This window comes from Mesocricetus auratus, unplaced genomic scaffold (assembly GCF_017639785.1).
Source record: "Mesocricetus auratus isolate SY011 unplaced genomic scaffold, BCM_Maur_2.0 Super-Scaffold_100038, whole genome shotgun sequence".
Lineage (NCBI taxonomy): Eukaryota > Metazoa > Chordata > Mammalia > Rodentia > Cricetidae > Mesocricetus > Mesocricetus auratus.
Window position 1 is genome coordinate 4,053,540 of NW_024429216.1, and position 18,566 is coordinate 4,072,105.

Below are 18,566 nucleotides of genomic sequence, written 5' to 3' on the forward strand. Positions count from 1 at the left end.
TCAGAGAAACATCACCCTTTATAATAGCCAAAAACAGCATCAAATATCTGGGGATAATGTTAACCAAGGAAGTGAAAGACCTGTATATCAAGAACTTTGTGTCTTTAAAGAAAGAAATCAAAGAAGATACCAGAAAATGGAAAGATCTCCCATGCTCTTGGATTGGTAGGATCAACATAATAAAAATGGCAATCTTGCCAAAAGCAGTCTACAGATTCAATGCAATCCCTATCAAAATTCCATCACAATTCTTCAAGGACCTGGAAAGAACATTAATCAACTATATAGGGAAAAACAAAAGGCCCAGGATAGCTAAAACATCCCTATACAATAAAGGAACTTCAGGAGGCATCACCATACCTGACTTCAAGCACTATTATAGAGCTATAGTCCTGAAAACAGCTTGGTATTGGCACAAAAATAGGCAGGTAGACCAATGGAACCGAATCGAAAGCTCTAATTTTAACCCACACACCTATGAATACTTGATTTTTGACAAAGAAGCTAAAACTGTACAATGGAAAAAAGAAAGCATCGTCAACAAATGGTGCTGGCATAACTGGGTACTGACTGCAGATAGATCCGTGTTTATTGCCTTGTACAAAACTTAAGTCCAAATGGATCAAAGATCTCAACATAAATACAGCCACACTGAAACTTTTAGAAGAGAAAGTGGGAGATACTCTTCAACGAGTTGGTACAGGAGACCACTTCCTAAACATAACATAACACCAGTGGCACAGGCACTGAGATCGACAATTAACAAATGGGACCTTCTGAAACTAAAAAGCTTCTGTAAGGCAAAGGACACAGTCAAAAAGACAAAAAGGCAGGCCACAGAATGGGAAAAGATATTCACTAACCCTACATCTGTCAGAGGGCTAATCTCCAAAATTTACAAAGAACTCAAGAAAAGTCTCCAAAACACCAAAGGATCCAATTAAAAGGTGGGGTACAGAGCTAAATAGAGAATTCTCAGTAGAGGAGGCTAAAATGGCCAAGAGACACTTAAGAAAGTGCTCAACATCCTTAGCCATCAGGGAAATGCAAATCAAAACAACTCTGAGATACCTTCTTACTCCTGTCAGAATGGCTAAAATCAAAAACACCAAAGACAATTTATGCTGGAGAGGATGTGGAGAGAGAGGAACACTCCTTCACTGCTGGTGGGAGTGCTGACTCATACAGCCTCTTTGGAAATCAGTATGGAGATTCCTCAGGAAAATGGGAATTAATATACCACTAGGCCCAGCAATTCCACTCTTAGGCATATATCCAAATGAGGCAAGTTCATACAACAAGGGCATCTGCCCCACTATGTTCATAGCAGCATTATTTGTAATAGCCAGAACCTGGAAGCAACCTAGATGCCCCTCAACTGAAGAGTGGATAGAGAAAATGTGGTACATTTACACAATGGAGTATTACTCAGCAGAAAAAACAATGGAATCTTGAAATTCGCAGGGAAATGGATATCACCGGAAGAAACCATCCTGAGTGAGGTAACCCAGTCGCAAAAAGACAAACATGGTATGTACTCACTCATATATGGATTTTAGACATGGATCAGGATAGTGCCAGTCTGCACTTCCACTGATAGAGAGTCTGGGAAACAGGAAAGAACCTAAAAGATATGCATATATGCATAGTACCCAAGAGAAGAGGATTGAGACAAGATCCTCTGAATGGATGGGGAACACGGCGAGGGGTGGGGGGGAGCGGGACCTGGGAAGAAGAGAGGGGGTGAAGAGGAAGAGAGTTGGTAATGGGGGAACAGGAAGTTGAGGGGGTGGGGGTAGAATAGGGGGAAGAGGGAATCATAGGATCGAATACAGATCAGGCACCAGAGTGACCTCGAGGGATCTAAAGGGATAACACCAATTGGCAAGCTAAGCAATAATGGAGAGCCCACCTCGAATGCCCATTCCTGATAATGAACTTGATGTCTATAACCATCCGGGAGCCTTCATCCTGTGACTGATGGAAGCAGAGGCAAACACACAATTAATCAGTGAACTGAATCCAAGGAACCCAGTGACAGAGAGAGAGGAGTGATGAGCAAATTGGCAAAGAATGGGCTGGCAAAACCAGCAGAGACAGCTGATCTAAACAGGGGAGAGCTCTTGGACCCCAGACCGACAGTGGGGAGGCCAGCATGGGACTGATCTGGACCCCCCAAATGTGAGTGTCAGCGAGAAGATCTGGGCAACCTATGGGGCTCTGAGCTGTGGATCAGTGTCTATCCCTGGTATACAAACAGTCTTCGTGTGCCTATAGCACAAAGAGGGATGCTCTCTCAGCCTGGACTCTTAGGGGAGTGCCTGGACCCTACCCAGAGTAAAATGATAGACTCTAGATATCCCCTATGTGGAAGGATTTGGCAATAGGGTGGGAGGGGGGCGGTAAGGGGAATGCGGGAGGAGGGGAGGGAGAGGGAACTGGGATTGACATGTAAAACAAGCTATTTAAAATTAAAATAAAAATGATTAAAAAAAACAAAAAAAAGAAGTTAACAAAAAAGTTTTCTTGATAGGTAACTGTAGGGAGTGATCATACTTACTGTGTATATATGTTGCATATGCTTGAGCTTCGTATCAAGCTTCAATATTTTCTTATACTAAAAGGGAAATTATAGGGAGTGATTTTATATATCCATAGAGCTGACCACTTCCGTGTGGGTGTGATCATGGGTACCTATGGGTAAATAGAGCTAGGAGGAGAGAGCTCTTTCTCTGTGGGTTTTGGTTTTGACCTGGAGAGCTACTTGTGGACCTTTGGTTCTCAGCTTTTTTGGCTGTTCACATAAGTGATTTCACTTTCAATAAATATCATAGGACATCCCTAAATTTGTGTAGTTTAATATTTCTGTTTCAGGTACCAGTTACCATAGTTAAATAAAGATTCATCAGGTAAACAATTGGAATATGCCTATAACTCCCAACGAGTACAAGCAGACATTAAAATTCTCCCAATCCACCAAAAGGCCCAGAACTAGATGGTTTTAGGAGAGAATTTGATGAGACTTTCACAGAAGTGGTAAGATAAATACTCCTCAAATTACTCCATAAAATAGAAATGGAAGGAACATTGGCACAGTCACACTGATACCCAAATCACACAAAGACACAACAAAGAAAGAGAATTATAGACCAATTTCCTTCATGACAATTAGTTGCAAAAATACTTAATACCTGTAAACCATATGCAAGAACACATAAAAAAGATCCAAGGATGATTCAACATACAGAATCTGTCAATGTAATATCTAATATAAATAATCTGAAAGGAAAAAAACCTCACACAATCTGCTTATTAAATGCTGATAAAGCTTTTGACAAAGTCTAAATCTCCTTCATGATAAAAGTTTTGATGAGACCAGGGATACAAGGGACACGCCTCTGTTAATTAGGTTTTTATGGTTTTTGTGACTAGATAGCATGAGATTGACAACTCTAATAAAGGAAAAAGATTTAATTCTGGTGTCTTACATTTTTAGGACTTTAGTCTATTATCTTCATGGGGCAACCTGGTTTCATGTGGTGCTGGAGCAGGAGCTGAGAGTCCTTCTATTTTGATGAAGAAGCTCATTGGACATGATTTGAGCATATATGAGACCTTAAATACCATCTCCACAGTGAAACAGTTTTAACAACAGCACACTACTCCAACAAGGCCCCATTATGAAGTGAATTTACAATAGACATTGCAGTTGGAAGGGGAAAGCGGTCTTATGGGGATGGTGGATGTTGAAACAGGAGGACTCAGGGGGAGGAATGGTGCATGGAAAGTACTGGGGGGAGACAAATGGAACCTGGGGCACCTCTGGGAGGATTTAGAAACCTAGTGTAATGGAAAGTCCCCAGAATCTATGGAGGTGATTCTAGCTGAGACTCCTAACAAAGGGGGATGTAGAACCTGACCAGACCATCTCCGACAAGACTTCCAGTAGAGGGATTGGGACACCAACTCAGCCACTGAACCTATAAACTATAATTTGTACATTTTAGTAGACATGCTGTGTAAAGTCCCCACAGAAAGTGTGGGAGTGGACAGCTGATGACAGGATGAAACTAATACTTGATGGCATTGTTTCACTCACTCTTCACAATGTCTGTGGTGGACATCGCAGTGTCCCTGGACCCAGGATCTAGGAAGTATATACCAATTTATGTGCCCCTGAGCTGTGCCCTGGCTCTAGGATCCAGCTGTGTGGGACAGTGGACACTTGGATTGGTGATGAGCACAGGAAACAAAGAGGGGCACCCACTTAATTATGGGGAACTTCTTTTTAAGTCTCCCTGTGGAGGAGGAGGACGTAGCAGTTTGAAATAGTGTTCTACTTGCCACTAGCTGTCACTTTGACACAGTCCAATGTCACCTGGGTGAAAAAAGGAGTATCAACAAAGTAACTACCTTTATCAGGTCAGGCTGTATATGTCTGTAAGGGATTATCTTAATTAATGGAGGTGGGCCCAGGCCACTGTGTGCAACACTCTCACTAGGCAGATGGTCTTGGTTGCATAAGAAATTGGCTTAGCCTGAGTCTGAGAGTGAGCCAGGGAGTCGTTCAGTAAGCATCATGTTCTGTGCCTTGACTTCCTTCAGTGCTATGTTTTGATACAGCCCCAAAAGGAAATGCACCCTTACTCTCTACTAAGACTTTTTTTTTTGCTCAGGCTATTTTTTTTTCAATCAGAGTTAGAGAAATATAGAATATAGTATAGCGAAGAGCAGATGACATAACCATTTGAAATCCCTATTCCCTGTACTCATGCACAGAACCTCTCAGCACCCAGTAGGCAAAGAGAAGGAGGGATTTCTACATCAGTGATGATTCTGAAGTGTATGTGCAGCCCCTCCATTAGTATATTGGTGTCTTCTCTATTTTACAAGAATGGGTTTCTCTGAGTAATAATTGTCTGTCCTGGAACTTACTTAGTAGACTATGCTAGTTTTTAACTCACAGAGATCTACCTGTTTCTGCCTACCAAGTTTGAAATTACAGACATGGAGCACAATGTCCGGATGTCTCCTCTTTCATGTCCTAGAACTTTCCTCTAACATTACTCACCACAAGGCTCCTACTGAGGATGCTTGGCCTCTTGTTGAACATTTCAACTTCAACTAGTTATTCCCAGGACAATTCTGAAAGCTTGTCTTCTAGACCTACCCTATACTAGGTGGTGTTTTGAATTCAGGAGAGGACAGTGAGCAAACCTTGCATCTCATATGTATTCAGTGTTTCAGAGCAGGTCACAATGGCTTTTTTTGACCATGCATGATGTAGCCCCAGACACTAGATTGCAGTTCTCCCAGTTAAACACATGGATTAATATCAGGACACATATTCACTGTCAGAAAATTGTTTCCTTGAGTGAGGCATGATCTTGCTTGGTAGACTTGTTTCTATCCCTGTCCCTAATAACCATGAGCTCCCTGCCTTGTCTCAGTCACACCTACTGGCTGCTTCATTTTGCTGAGACCTTTTTATATGAGGATTCCTAAGGTCCTCTCTCTCCTGGCATCTCTCATAAAGGAAGACAAGATTACCACTAGGGAATCAGCTAGGCATTGGGCAATGATGACACAGGAATATCAGAGAGGACATGGGTGACCTAACACCCTTACATAACACATAATGCTAGAATGTTGACTTGAAATGATCCATAGTAACGTGGAGCCCACAGTCCTTTCAAGGATGATTATTCATCTGTTTTACACTATGAATATGAAACTCCTCATGTAACCTCTCCTGGGCCTCTGTCCTTGGATACAAGTTTGACTGGTTATGTTAGTGATAAAAGAGTTATCTTCATTCCTAGTCATCACTCAGCTGATCCTTTCCAGGCTTCAGAGACATCTCTGTAACTTTCCTCAGTGAAGTACAAAAATACCCATTGAGAACACAGGGCAGGCAGGATGCTCACCTGGATCTCTGTGTCACAAGGACACATAGGTTAGTTCAAGACTCCCTCTGTTGCTGACAGACCCAAGGCAAGACCCAGCAGGTGTCAGCCCTGATGAGTCATTGTTCTCTAGGGCACGCGGATGCTCATCAGCATTGTTGCTTGGAGGAGAAACGTAAAGGGAAGTTGAACTGGGTGTTGGGTTCCACTTGAGTGGAAAGGATTGAACAGTGCCTTGGACACAGCCTATTGCCTGAAAGGCAACTGAGCTCATGGGAAAGATAGCTGCAGAAATAGAGCACCTTATAGAAGCTGAAGTTCTTCTCTTGAAAGGGAGAACAGCGAGGTGGGAAGAGTGATGGAGACGTCCTTTGTCCTTCTCTGCAATGGGTACAGTCCCTGGCAGGGGCTTCTGCTCACAGGTAAGTTCACTCACTCTCTGACTGTGAGGGTGGTAGGACCTTGTAGGAAGACTGGAGTTTCCTAAATAGAACTGGAACATGAGACTAAACTTGAGATTACTGTTTGCAGTCATGGGACAGAAGGTACAAAGAGGGACAGAGACTCAGCATCCTGAAACTCTCAGAGTACAGGAGGTAATGAGGGCATGAGAAGAGCCTCAAACACTTCATGTTCACAATCAATGACATTGGCTGCCATGCTCTGAAGTCTGATGCTCTCCAAAATGACATTGTGATTCTCCAAATAGAAATCAAATATGGGTTAGTATGTGGAGACATGATAGCCTTAATTCAGTTTTCTGCTCCCTCATGGTAGATGGAGAGAACAGCCTCATGCAGGCTCTTCTGTGTCCTGCACCCAGGTGCCATGTCATGCACCCACACATTGGCACCCTGCGACACTTTTTCCTAGAGGTGCGGTGGCATGCACCCACACTGGAACATAGTGGGATACTTTTGTCCCTACATGTACTGTGGCATGCTTCCCTACATATCCACACTGAGACTTTGTCCTCCACACACATATACAGCATACCTTTCACCTGCATATATGCACATACATGCTTTCAGAACTACACACATACAGCACATGGGCAGTCGTAAAACAAATTAAATTACACTGGAGTACAATTATTATCCAACTCCAATTTGTTAACTATGTAGTTAATCTCCGAGGGGCATTTTCCTCCCTTCCTCCCTCCCTCCCTCCCTCCTATCTTTCACCTCTTTTTGTTTTATCCATTTTTGTTTGAAAAGGAGCTTAAATTTGCAAAACAGTCACACTAATCACTGTCCTCACAACTCCCTGGCTCCTGTGGAACTGATGTCAGTGTATCCCATGAAATCATGGGTTGATTGAAATTACAAAGGGGGTAGAGAAAAAGGAAAAAAGTGAATCTTTCCAGAGAAAGACTTCAGAGGGGCACTGCTCCTCACCATATGCTCTGTGTGATAAGCAATACAGGGAACTGTTGGGGGAACCAGGTAGAACCTGGGCAGAGTATTTCTAGGAGAGTTAATGACATAGCCCTTGTCTTCAAGGGAATGGAAATCATGCTACTATGTCTACCAAGGATGGTGGACACATTCATACCCCCACATATAATCTGAGTGATGACCACATCTGCTTAATATTGATAATTTCTTTTTTCTGTTCCCATATAGCATCCCTTTTAACATGCTGGCACATCTCCACCTCCACTGCACATGTCACCATTGAATCTGTCCCACCCCATGTGGTTGAAGGAGAAAATGTCCTTCTTCTTGTCGACAATCTGCCAGAGAATCTTGCAACGTTAGTTTGGTCCAAAGGGGTGAAAATTACGGACAATATAATTGGTTTGTATGCACTGAACAAAGGTTTAAGTGCTCCAGGGCCTCTACACAGTGGTAGAGAGACACTATACCACAATGGATCCCTATTGCTCAGAAATGTCACATGGAAGGACACAGGCTCATATACCCTACAAACCTTAAATAGACAAGAAGATATTGTATCAACAACAACCATTGACCTTCATGTGCACAGTAAGTGATTCTTTGTGAATTCTGGGTTGTTAGTGGGGATTGTTACATTGGACACACACACACACATTATAATGGCCTGTGCCTTCTTCCCCTGTGCCTTCCTTCCCTGTGCACTGATTTTTATTTTGTGGTATGAGTCCTCAGTTCAGGACACTCATGGTTTAGAATGATGCAATAAGTCAGAATCCTTCCTTTGACTTCACCTTGCACATAGGTGAATGCATGATGGGTAACTCAGCCAGGGATATCAGCCTCTGTCTAGACTCTTGGACTTCTTACCAGGAATGTGTCCTTGAGAAAGACCCAAAGGGAATCAACATTTGACCTGATGAAGGAAAATTTGTGATTGTCTCTGAGATGTGAGCAGCAAGATGCCCTGCCTCCAGACCCCTGTTCCATAATCAACTACAGGTGGCCTTAAGAATCCTTTAATAAAGGTTGGATATTGACTTCCTGATGGCAAGAAACAATGCCTTTTCATAGTCTAAGTCCTGCATCTTTGGAACCAGCTAAAGCACTGTTATGAGCTATATGGTTAGTCTATGTCCCCTGGATATATTCTTCACAGACTAAACAGGGAGAACTAAGCTTGATAGGTGCTCAGTTCATTACCCATATGTTCTGATGGGCTTATGAGACTTCAGAAAAAGAAAGTCAAGGCACTAAGGGAACAAAGAGAGGAGGCAAAGAGAGTGGATTTCTCCCCTTCCCCATGCACCACTCAGGTGATCTCAATGAAGCATTAGGGACATCTCTGTCCCCTTCCATCAAAGTGGATATTACATCTTTTTTAGTGCATTGAATAAACATGGTCAACTGGGTGCCCAGAAGGGGCAGGGTTTCTGTGTCTCACAAGGAGTACAGAGGCTCCCACTTTGGGACTGACAGACCCTGGATCAGGAAATCACAGAGGTAAATCCCAGGGTGAGCATCTGTTGTCTCAGAGCACAGGTATACTCAACAGCATGTTTGATCACTGTTTGATTTGGAGGAGTGGAACATAAATAGAGAAATGGAGAGGGACTTAGAGTAAGGGGGCAGAGCAGTGTTTGGAACAGAACCCCCCCACAGAACATGGATCTCTGGGAGATGCTTCTGCTTGGAGTCTCAGCTCAGATGGAGGAAGGATAGCAGAGCTTGGGAGCAGATATGCCACAGGAGGATTATGTACCAGGCCAGAGAGACTAGGGATGCACTCTTGTATCCCTCTGAAGTGGGTCACTGACTCTCAGCGACATCTATTCACAGACGAGGACACCCCGAGGTGACAGAAGAGGACTGATCTACAGTTTGGAGTCTTTTAAGGGGAACAGGGCTTTAGAGAAGACTGGATTTGTAGGGGAGAAGACACAGGGTGGGCCAGAGATTCAGCAGCAGGAAATTTATTGTTTTTCTTGGTGAATCTGAAAAAGTAATGGGAGTTCAGGGTTATTTCTTATCCATATTAAATCAGCGTGTCCACGATACACTTGTCTTGTAGGCTTGGCACCCAGAAAAAACTCATGGTGGTGTTGATCAATAATGTGGCTCAATAGTTATAAGCATTTGTTTTTTTTCTGAAAAGCAGTGACTAATGGACACAAGTCCTTTGCCCCCCACCTAGTTACTGTGTCCCGCTCCCACTGCCACACCCTGAGACATTCTCTTGTACACACACTCACACATAATAAGAGCAAATGGAAAAATTCAACTCTGTATCCCTAAACCTGTCAGTTTCTTTAATAAATCCATGGGCATACAGGGTCTGCAACATCATTCATTCATTCTCCACAAATGTCTGAGTTTTTGTTGCAAAGGGTGTTCTTTTTTCACCTTTTAACAAATTTTTATTTAGTTTATAAATAATCTTTTTTTAAGAAAACTTTTTTAATTTTTATTTTTTTATCATTTTTATTTTAATTTTAAATAGCTTGTTTTACATGTCAATCCCAGTTCCCTCTCCCTCCCCTCCTCCGGCACTCCCCTTCCCCCCCCAGCCTCCCACCCTATTGCCAATTCCTTCCACATAGGGGATATCTAGAGTCTGTCATTTCACTCCGGGTAGGGTCCAGGCATTCCTCTATGAGTCCAGGCTGAGAGAGCATCCCTCTTTGTGCTATGGGCACACGATGACTGTTTGTATTCCAGGGATAGACACTGATCCACTTCTCAAGGCCCCATAGGTTGCCCAGGCCTTCTCACTGACACTCACATTTGGGGGGGGTCCAGATCAGTCCCATGTTAGCCTCCCCGCTGTCAGTCTGCGGTCCAAGAGCTCTCCCCTGTTCAGATCAGCTGTCTCTGCTGGTTTTGCCAGCCCATTCTTTGCCAATTTGCTCAGGGATAGCTCAGGCGTTAAAGGCTAGGCTCACAACCAAAAATATAACAGTTTATAAATAATCTTAATTTACTTATAAATCCCAGTTCCTTCGCTCTCAATACTACCATACTCTCTACCAATACCCTGTTTCCACCCCCATCCACTCACCAAGGATGGTGAGGCCTTCCATGGAGGGTCATCAACATCTGTCACATCATTTGGGGCAGGGCCTAGACCCTCCTCCATGGATCTAAGCTGAGAAAGTATCACTCCATGGGGAATGGGCTCCTTAAAATCCATTTGTGCACTAGGAATAAATACTGGTTCCACTGCCAGAGGCCCCACAGACTGCCCATACTTTCTAATTGACACCCACATTCAGGGGCCTGGTTCAATCCTATGCTGGTTCTCCAGCTGTCAGACTGATGTCTGTGAGCTCCCATTTGGTCAGGTCAGCTGTTTCTGTGGGCTTACTCAGCATGGTCAAACCCCTTTACTCATCACTTCTCCCTCTCTACAAGGGGATTCCATTGACTCATTGCTTAGCTGTGAATCTCTGCTTCTGCTTCCGTCAGCTACTCGATGAAGATTCTAGAATGGCATTTAAGGTAGTCATCAATCTAATAATAGGGGAAAGTCATTTAAAGTAGCCTCTCCACCAGTGCTTAGAATCTTAATTGAGGTCATCATTGTAGATCTCTGGACATTTTCTTAGTGCCAGATTTCTCTGTAAACCTATTATGGCTCCCTCTATTAAAGTATCTCTTTTATTACTCTACTCTTTTCTTCCCCCAACTGAATCTTCCTGATCCCTCATTTTCTCCTCTCCCCTCCTCTTCTGCCTTTCTCTTTCTGTTACCTCCCTCCTGTCTCTCCCCAACCCCCATGCTCTCAATTTGTTCCTTTCTCCTTCTTTGAGGGACCATGTATGTCTCTCTTAGGGTCCTTCATGTTTCCTAACTTCTTTGGGGTTGTGACTTGTAGGCTGGTAATCCTTTGCTCTATTTCTAATATGCATATATGAGTAAGTACATACCATGTTTGTCTTTCTGTGCCTGGGTTACCTCACTCAGGAAAGTTCCAACAATTTGACTGAGCATTTCAAGATGTCATTGTTTTTTTATACTGAGTAGTATCCATTATGTAAATGTACCACAGTATCTTTACCCACTATTTAATTGAGATGTATCTAGGTTGCTTCCAGGTTCTGATTATTACAAATAACACTACTGTACAAATAACACTACTGTGAACATAGTGGAACAGACATCCTTGTTGCATGAATGTGCATCTTTTGGATATATGCATAAGAGTGGAATTGCTGGATCTTGTGGTAGACTGATGTCCATTTTCCTGAGGAATCTCCATACTGATCTTCAAAGTCTGTACAAGTTGGCATTCCCACCAGCAGTGGGAGAGTGTTCCCATTTCTCTACATCCTCTCCAGCATAAACTGTAATTAGTATTTTTAAACACTTTTTATTATATATTTAAATTCGAAAAAAGCTTGCTTCTCATGTCAGTCCCAGATCTCATTCCCTCCACTCCATTCTGGCTTCTCCCCACTCCAGGCCCCCCCAGCCATAAACAGAATTCCATTCCCTTCCTCGGGGAGGGTAAGGCCCTCCATGGGTGATCTCTAGAGTCTATCATTTTGTTCCTGGGAGGGCTTAGGCCCTCCCCCAAGTGTCCAGATTCAGAGAGCATCCCTCATTGTGGCATGGGCACCCAAAATCCATTTGTGAGCCAGGGATAAATACTGATCTACTACCCAAAGTACGCAATAGAGTACTACTCAGCCGAAAACAACAATGGAATCTTGAAATTTGCAGGCAAACGGATGGTACTAGAAGAAACCATCCTGAGTGCAGCAAACCCAGTCACAAAAAGATATATATGGATTTTAGACATAAAGCAGGGGAGTGCCAGTCTACAATCCCACTACCAGAGAGTCTGGGAAACAGTGTTTTGGGTTTTAGCCATTCTGATGGGAGTGAGATCATACCTCAGAGTTGTTTTGATTTGCATTTCCTGGATGGCTAAGGATATTGAGCACTTTCTCAACTGTCTCTCAGCCATTTTAGACTCCACTATTGATAATTCTCTATTTAGTTCTGTAGCCCACTTTTTAATTGGATCTTTTAGTGTTTTGGAGACATTTTCTCTGTCCACTCTTCATTTGAGGGACATCTAGGTTGCTTCCAGGTTCTAGCTATTACAAATAATGCTGCTATGAACATAGTGGGACAGACGTCCTTGTTGTATGAATGCGCATCTTTTTGATATATGCCTAAGAGTGGAATTTCTGGGTCTTGTGGTAGGCTGATACACTTTTTCCTGAGGAATTTCCATACTGATTTCCAAAATGACTGTACAATCTTGGACTCCCACCAGCAATGGATGAGTGTTCCCTTCTCCACATCCTCTCCAGCATAAACTGTCATTGGTGTTTTTGATTTTAGCCATTCTGACAGGAGTAAGTTGGTATCTCAGAGTTGTTTTGGTTTGCATTTCCCTGATGGCTAGGGATAGCAAGCACTTTCTCACATGCCTTTCAGATATTCTAGACTCCTCTATTGAGAATTCTCTATTTAGTTTTGTAGACCACTTTTTAATTGAATTCTTTGGTGTTTTGGAGACTTGCTTCTTGAATTCTTTGTAAATATTTGAGATCAGCTCTCTATCAGAAGTGTGCTTATTGAATATCTTTTCCCATTCTGTGGGCTGCCTTTTTGTCTTGTTGACTGTGTCCTTTGCCTTACAGAAGATTCTCAGTTTCAGGAAGTCTCATGTATTAAGTGTTGATCTCAGTGGTATGCTACTGGTGTTATGTTCAGGAAATGGTCTCCTGTATTAATTCATTCAAGGCTCCTTCCCAATTTCTCTTCTAGGAAGTTCATTTTAGCTGGTTTTATGTTGAGGTCTTTGATCCATTTGGACTTAAATTTTGCGCATGGTGATAGACATGGATCTATCCACATTCTTCTATGTGCCAGTATCCAGTTATGTCAGCACCATTTTTTGAAGATGCTTTCTTTTTTCCTTTGTATATCTTTAGCTTCTTTGGGTTAATACTGGGGTGTTAAATTTGATTCCATTGGTCTACATGTCTATTTTTGTACCAATACCAAGCTGTTTTCAGGACTATAGATCCATAATAGAGCTTGAAATCAGGGATGGTGATGGCTCCAGGTGCTGCTTTGTAGAATAGGGTTGTTTTGGATATCCTGGGTGTTTTGTTTTTCCATATAATGTTGATTATTGTTCTTTCAAGGTCTGTGAAGAATTGTGCTGGGATTTTAATGGGAATTGCATTGAATTTGTAGATTACTTTTGGCAGGATTGCCATTTTACTACATTGATCTTTCCATTTCCTGGTGTCTTCTTTAATTTCTTTCTTAAACACTCAAAGTTCTTGAAATACAGGTCTTTCGCTTGTTTGGTAAGCATTACTTCAAAATTTTTTATGTTGTTCATGGCAATTGTAAAGGGTGATGTTCCTCTGATTTCATTCTCAGCCCATTTATAATCTGCATATAATAGGGCTACTCACTTTCTTGAGTTGATCTTGTATCCTGCCACTTTGCTGAAAGTATTTATCAGCTGTAGGAGTTCCCTAGTTGAGTTTTTTGGATCACTCATGTAAATTATCATATCATCTGCAAATAATGAAAGTTTGACCTCTTCCTTTCCTTGCTCTTGATCTCCTTTTGTTGTCGTATTGCTTTAGCTAGAATTTCCAGTACAGTATTGAAGATGTATAGAGAGTGTGGACAGCCTTGTCTTGTTCCAGATTTTAGCAGAATTGCATTGATTTTCTGTCCATTTAATGTGAGGTTGGCTGTTGGCTTGCTGTATGTAGCTTTTATTTTGTTTAGGTATGTTCCTTTTATCCTGGTCTCTCCTAGACCTTTATCATAAAGGGGTGTTGGATTTTGTCAAAGGATTTTTCAGCATCTAGTGAGATGATCATGTGCTTTTTGTTTCTCAGCTTGTTTATATGGTGGACTACATTGATGGATTTTCATTTGTTTTACCATCCCTGCATCCCTGGGTTGAAACCTACTTGATTGTTGTGAATGATTGTTTTGATGTGTTCTTGGATAAGATTTGCCAATAATTTTTGAGTATTTTTACGACAATGTTAATGAGGGACATTGGTCTGAGGTTCTCCTTCTTAGTTGTATCTTTCTGTGCGTTGGGGATCAACGTTACTAAAGCCTCTTAAAAAGAATTTGGCAAAGGCTCTTCTGCTTCTATTGTGTGGAATACTTTGAGAAGAATTGGTGTAAGTTGTTATTTGAATTTCTAGTAGAATTCTTCATGGAGGCCATCTGGACCCGACCTTTTTTTTGGTTGGTTTTGATGACTGTTTCTATTTCCATAGGGGTTATAGGTCTATTTTAATTGCTTATCTGTTCTTGATTTAATTTTCACAGGTGATATCTATCTAGAAAATTGTCTATTTCTTTTAAATTTTTGAATTTTGTGGAGTATAGGTTTTCCAAGTATGACCTGATGATTGTCTGAATTTCCTCATCATCTGTCCCCCTTTTCATTTCTGATTTTGTTAATTTGCATGTTCACACTCTGTCGTTTCGTAAGTTTGGATAAAGGTTTTTTTCTATCTTGTTGATTTTTCTCAAAGAACCAACTCTTCATCACATTGTTTCTTTGTATTGGTTTCCTAGTTTCTACTTTATTGATTTCAGCTCTCCCTTTGATTACTTCCTGGCATCTACTCCTCCTGGCTGAGTTTGCTTCTTTTTGTTTCTAGAGCTTTGAGCTGTGCTGTTAATTCTCTAGTGTAATTATTCTCCAGTTTCTTCATGTGGACATTTATTGCTATGAACTTCCCTCTTAGAACTGCTTTCAAAGTGTCCCACAGGTTTGGGTATGTTGTGCCTTCATTTTCATTGGATTCTAGGAATTCTTTGATTTCTTTATTTCTTCCTTTACCCAGGGGTGATGAAATTGAGCCTTGTTCAATTTCCATGAGCTTTTCAGGTTTCTGCAATTTGTGTTTTACATATTTGTCATTGTTTGTAGTTTTATATTGCTGCCTTCCCATCCCTTCTTTCAGTGGGATCTCCTGGGGTCTCTTCCTCTCCTGGTGGTTATAGGTCTCATCTTTTCTTCCAGAATGTTCAAGCAGGTCCAATACCTGATGGGTATCATGATGGGTACAATTGGGTCTGAGACACTCTCAAGCACAGGGGAGAGGACGGAGGGGACTGAAGGCTCAAGCTGAGGGAGGGTGCCAGAGAGGAGTGAAGACTAAGGTGTGGCCAGACTCAGGGTACTCATTTCTGGCAGGGCAGGTCCACTCTAGCCACAGACCAGGCCCAGGAAGTTGGAAGCAGGGGAAGTTGGGACCCAGAGCACAGCTCCCACTCACCTCAAGCACAGGACAGGGGCTAGAAGCAACTGAATACTGAGGTGTGGCCAGAGTCAGGTGGTTGTTTCTGTCTGAGTGGGTCCACTCTAGGCATGGAGCAGGCCCAGGGGGACAGAAGCAGTGGGGTGTCAGGAGTTGGGGCCCAGAGCAGAGCCCCTACTCACCTCAAGCACAGAGCAGGGCAAGGGCCGGAGGGCATTCAAGCAATTTCTTAAGTGCCTTTCAGTCCTTTTTGGATTCTTCTATTGAGAATTCTCTATTTAGTTCTGCACCTCACTTTTTATTTGAATTATTTGGTGTTTTGGTGATTAACTTCTTGTGTTCTTTGTATATTTTGGAAATCAGTCCTCTATCAGATGGGGGGATTGGTGAAGATCTTTTCCCTTTCTTTGGGCTGTCATTTTGTCTTGTTAACTGTTTCCTTTGCCTTACAGAATTTCTTGTTTCAGGAGGTCCCCTTTATAATTGTTGATCTCCATGTCTGTGCAACTGGTGTTATGTTCACAAAGTGGTCTCCTTTACCAATTCTTTCAAGGGTGCCTTACAATTTCTCTTCTAAGAGGTTCAGAGGCTGGATTTATGTTGAGGTCTTTAATCCATTTGGACTTAAGTTTTGTGCTTGGCAATGGATAAGAATCTATCTGCAATCTTCTACATGTTACCCCAGTTCCATTTGTTGAAGAATTTTTCTTTTTTCCATTGTATAATTTTAGCTTCTTTGTTGAAAATCAGGTGTCCATAGGAATGTAGATCAATGTTCGGATTTTCAATTCAATTCCATTGGTCAATCTGTCTCATTTTGTGACAATACCAAGCTGTTTTCATTATTATAGCCCTATAGTAGAGCTTGAAGTCAGGGATGGTGATGTCCCTGGAAGTTCCTTTATTATATAGAGTTCTTTTGGTTATCCTGCTTTTTTTCTTTTTTTAATTTTCCCTTTTATATTATTATTTTAATTTTAAATAGCTTGTTTTACATGTCAATCCCAGTTCCCTCTCCCTCCCCTCCTCCAGCACCCCTCCACCATTCCCTGCCAGCCTCCACCCTATTGCCAATTCCTTCCACATAGAGGATATCTAGAGTCTGTCTTTTCACTCAGGGTAGGGTCCAGGCACTCCCCTAAGAGTCCAGACTGAGACAGCATCCCTCTTTGTGTTATGGACACAAGATGTCTGTTTGTATTCCAGGGATTAAACACTGATCCACTGCTCAGGGCCCCATAGCTTCCCCAGGCCTCCTCACTGACACTCACATTTGGGGGGTCCGGATCAGTCCCATGCTGGCCTCCCAGCTGTCAGTCTGGGGTCCAAGAGCTCTCCCCTGTTCAGATCAGCTGTCTCTGCTGGTTTTACCAGCCAATTCATTGCGAATTTGCTCATTGCTCCTTTCTCTCTGTCACTGGGTTCCTTGGGTTCAGTTCAGTGTTTAACTGTGGGTGTTTGCCTCTGCTTCCATCAGTCACTGGAACCGGATGGACTGGATCGGTCTGTAACCGGATGGTTACAGACACCAAGATCATTATCAGGAATGAGCATTCAAGGTGGTCTCTCCACTATTGCTTAGCTTGCCAATTGGGGTCATCCCTTTGATCATTAGAGGTCACACTGGTGCCTGATCTGTCTTCTAACATATGATTCCCTCTTCCCCCTATTCTACCCCCCCACTCAACCTTCCTGTTCCCCCATGACCTACTCTCTCTTCCTCTTCTCCCTCTCTCTTCTTCCCAGCTCCTACTCCCCTCCCACCCCTCGCCATGTCCCCATCTGTTTAGAGGATCTTGCCTCATTCCTCTTCTCTTGGGTACCATGCATATCTTTTAGGTTCATTCCTGTTTCCCAGACTCTCTGTCAGTGGAAGTGCAGACTGGAAATATCCTGATCCATGTCTAAAATCTATATATGAGTGAGTACATACCATGTTTGTCATTTGTGACTGGGTTACCTCACTCAGGATGGTTTCTTCTAGTACTATCCATTTACCTGGGAATTTCAAGATTCCATTGTTTTTTTCTGCTGAGTAATACTCCATTGTGTAAATGTACCACATTTTCTCTATCCACTCTTCAGTTGAGGAGCATCTAGGTTGCTTCCAGGTTCTGGCTATTACAAATAATGCTGCTATGAACATAGTGGAGCAGATGCCCTTGTTGTATGAATTTGCTTCATTTGGATATATGGCTAAGAGTGGAATTGCTGGGTCTTGTGTTAGATTGATTCCCATTTTCTCGAGGAATCTCCATACTGATTTCCAAAGTGGCTGTACGAGTTGGCACTCCCACCAGCAGTGGAGGAGTGTTCCCCTCTCTCCACATCTTCTCCAGCATAAATTGTCTTCGGTGTTTTTGATTTTAGCCATTCTGACAGGAGTAAAATGGTATCTCAAAGTTGTTTTGATTTGAATTTCCCTGATGACTAAGAATGTTGAACACATTCTTAAGGGTCTATTGGCCATTTTAGCCTCCTCTATTGAGAATTCTCTATTTAATTCTGTACCCCACCTTTTAATTGGATCCTTTGGTGTTTTGGAGACTTCCTTCTTGGGTTCTTTGTAAATTTTGGAAATTAGCCCTCTGTAAGATGTGAGATTAGTGATTATCTTTTCCCATTCTGTGGACTGACTTTTGGTCTTGTTGACTGTGTCCTTTGCCTTACAGAAGCTTTTCAGTTTCAGGAGGTCCCATTTGTTAATTGTCGATCTCAGTGTCTGTGCCACTGGTGTTATGTTCAGTAAGTGGTCTCCTGTACCAATTTGTTGAGGAGTATCTCCCACTTTCTCTTCTACAACTTTCAGTGTGGCTGGATTTATTTATTTATTTATTTTTTGGTTTTTATGAGAGAGGGTTTCTTTGTATTGTTTTGGAGGCTATCAGTCCAGCCTGGCCTCGAACTCACAGAGATCCCCCTGCCTCTGCCTCCAGAGTGCTGGGATTAAAGGCGTGCGCCACCACCGCCCGGTGTGGCTGGATTTATGTTAA

General features: G+C 42.4%; 1 protein-coding gene across 1 annotated transcript in view; it reads left to right on the top strand.

Moving 5' to 3' along the window:
* Positions 1 to 6,264: 6,264 nt before the first annotated feature.
* LOC101832595 (carcinoembryonic antigen-related cell adhesion molecule 3-like) overlaps positions 6,265 to 18,566 on the top strand; it is a 31,591-nt gene continuing 19,289 nt past the window's right edge. Inside the window, exons 1-2 of the mRNA XM_040734687.1 lie at positions 6,265 to 6,328; positions 7,532 to 7,894. Coding sequence (XP_040590621.1) covers positions 6,265 to 6,328; positions 7,532 to 7,894 — 427 coding nt within the window. The remainder of the gene's footprint in view (positions 6,329 to 7,531; positions 7,895 to 18,566) is intronic.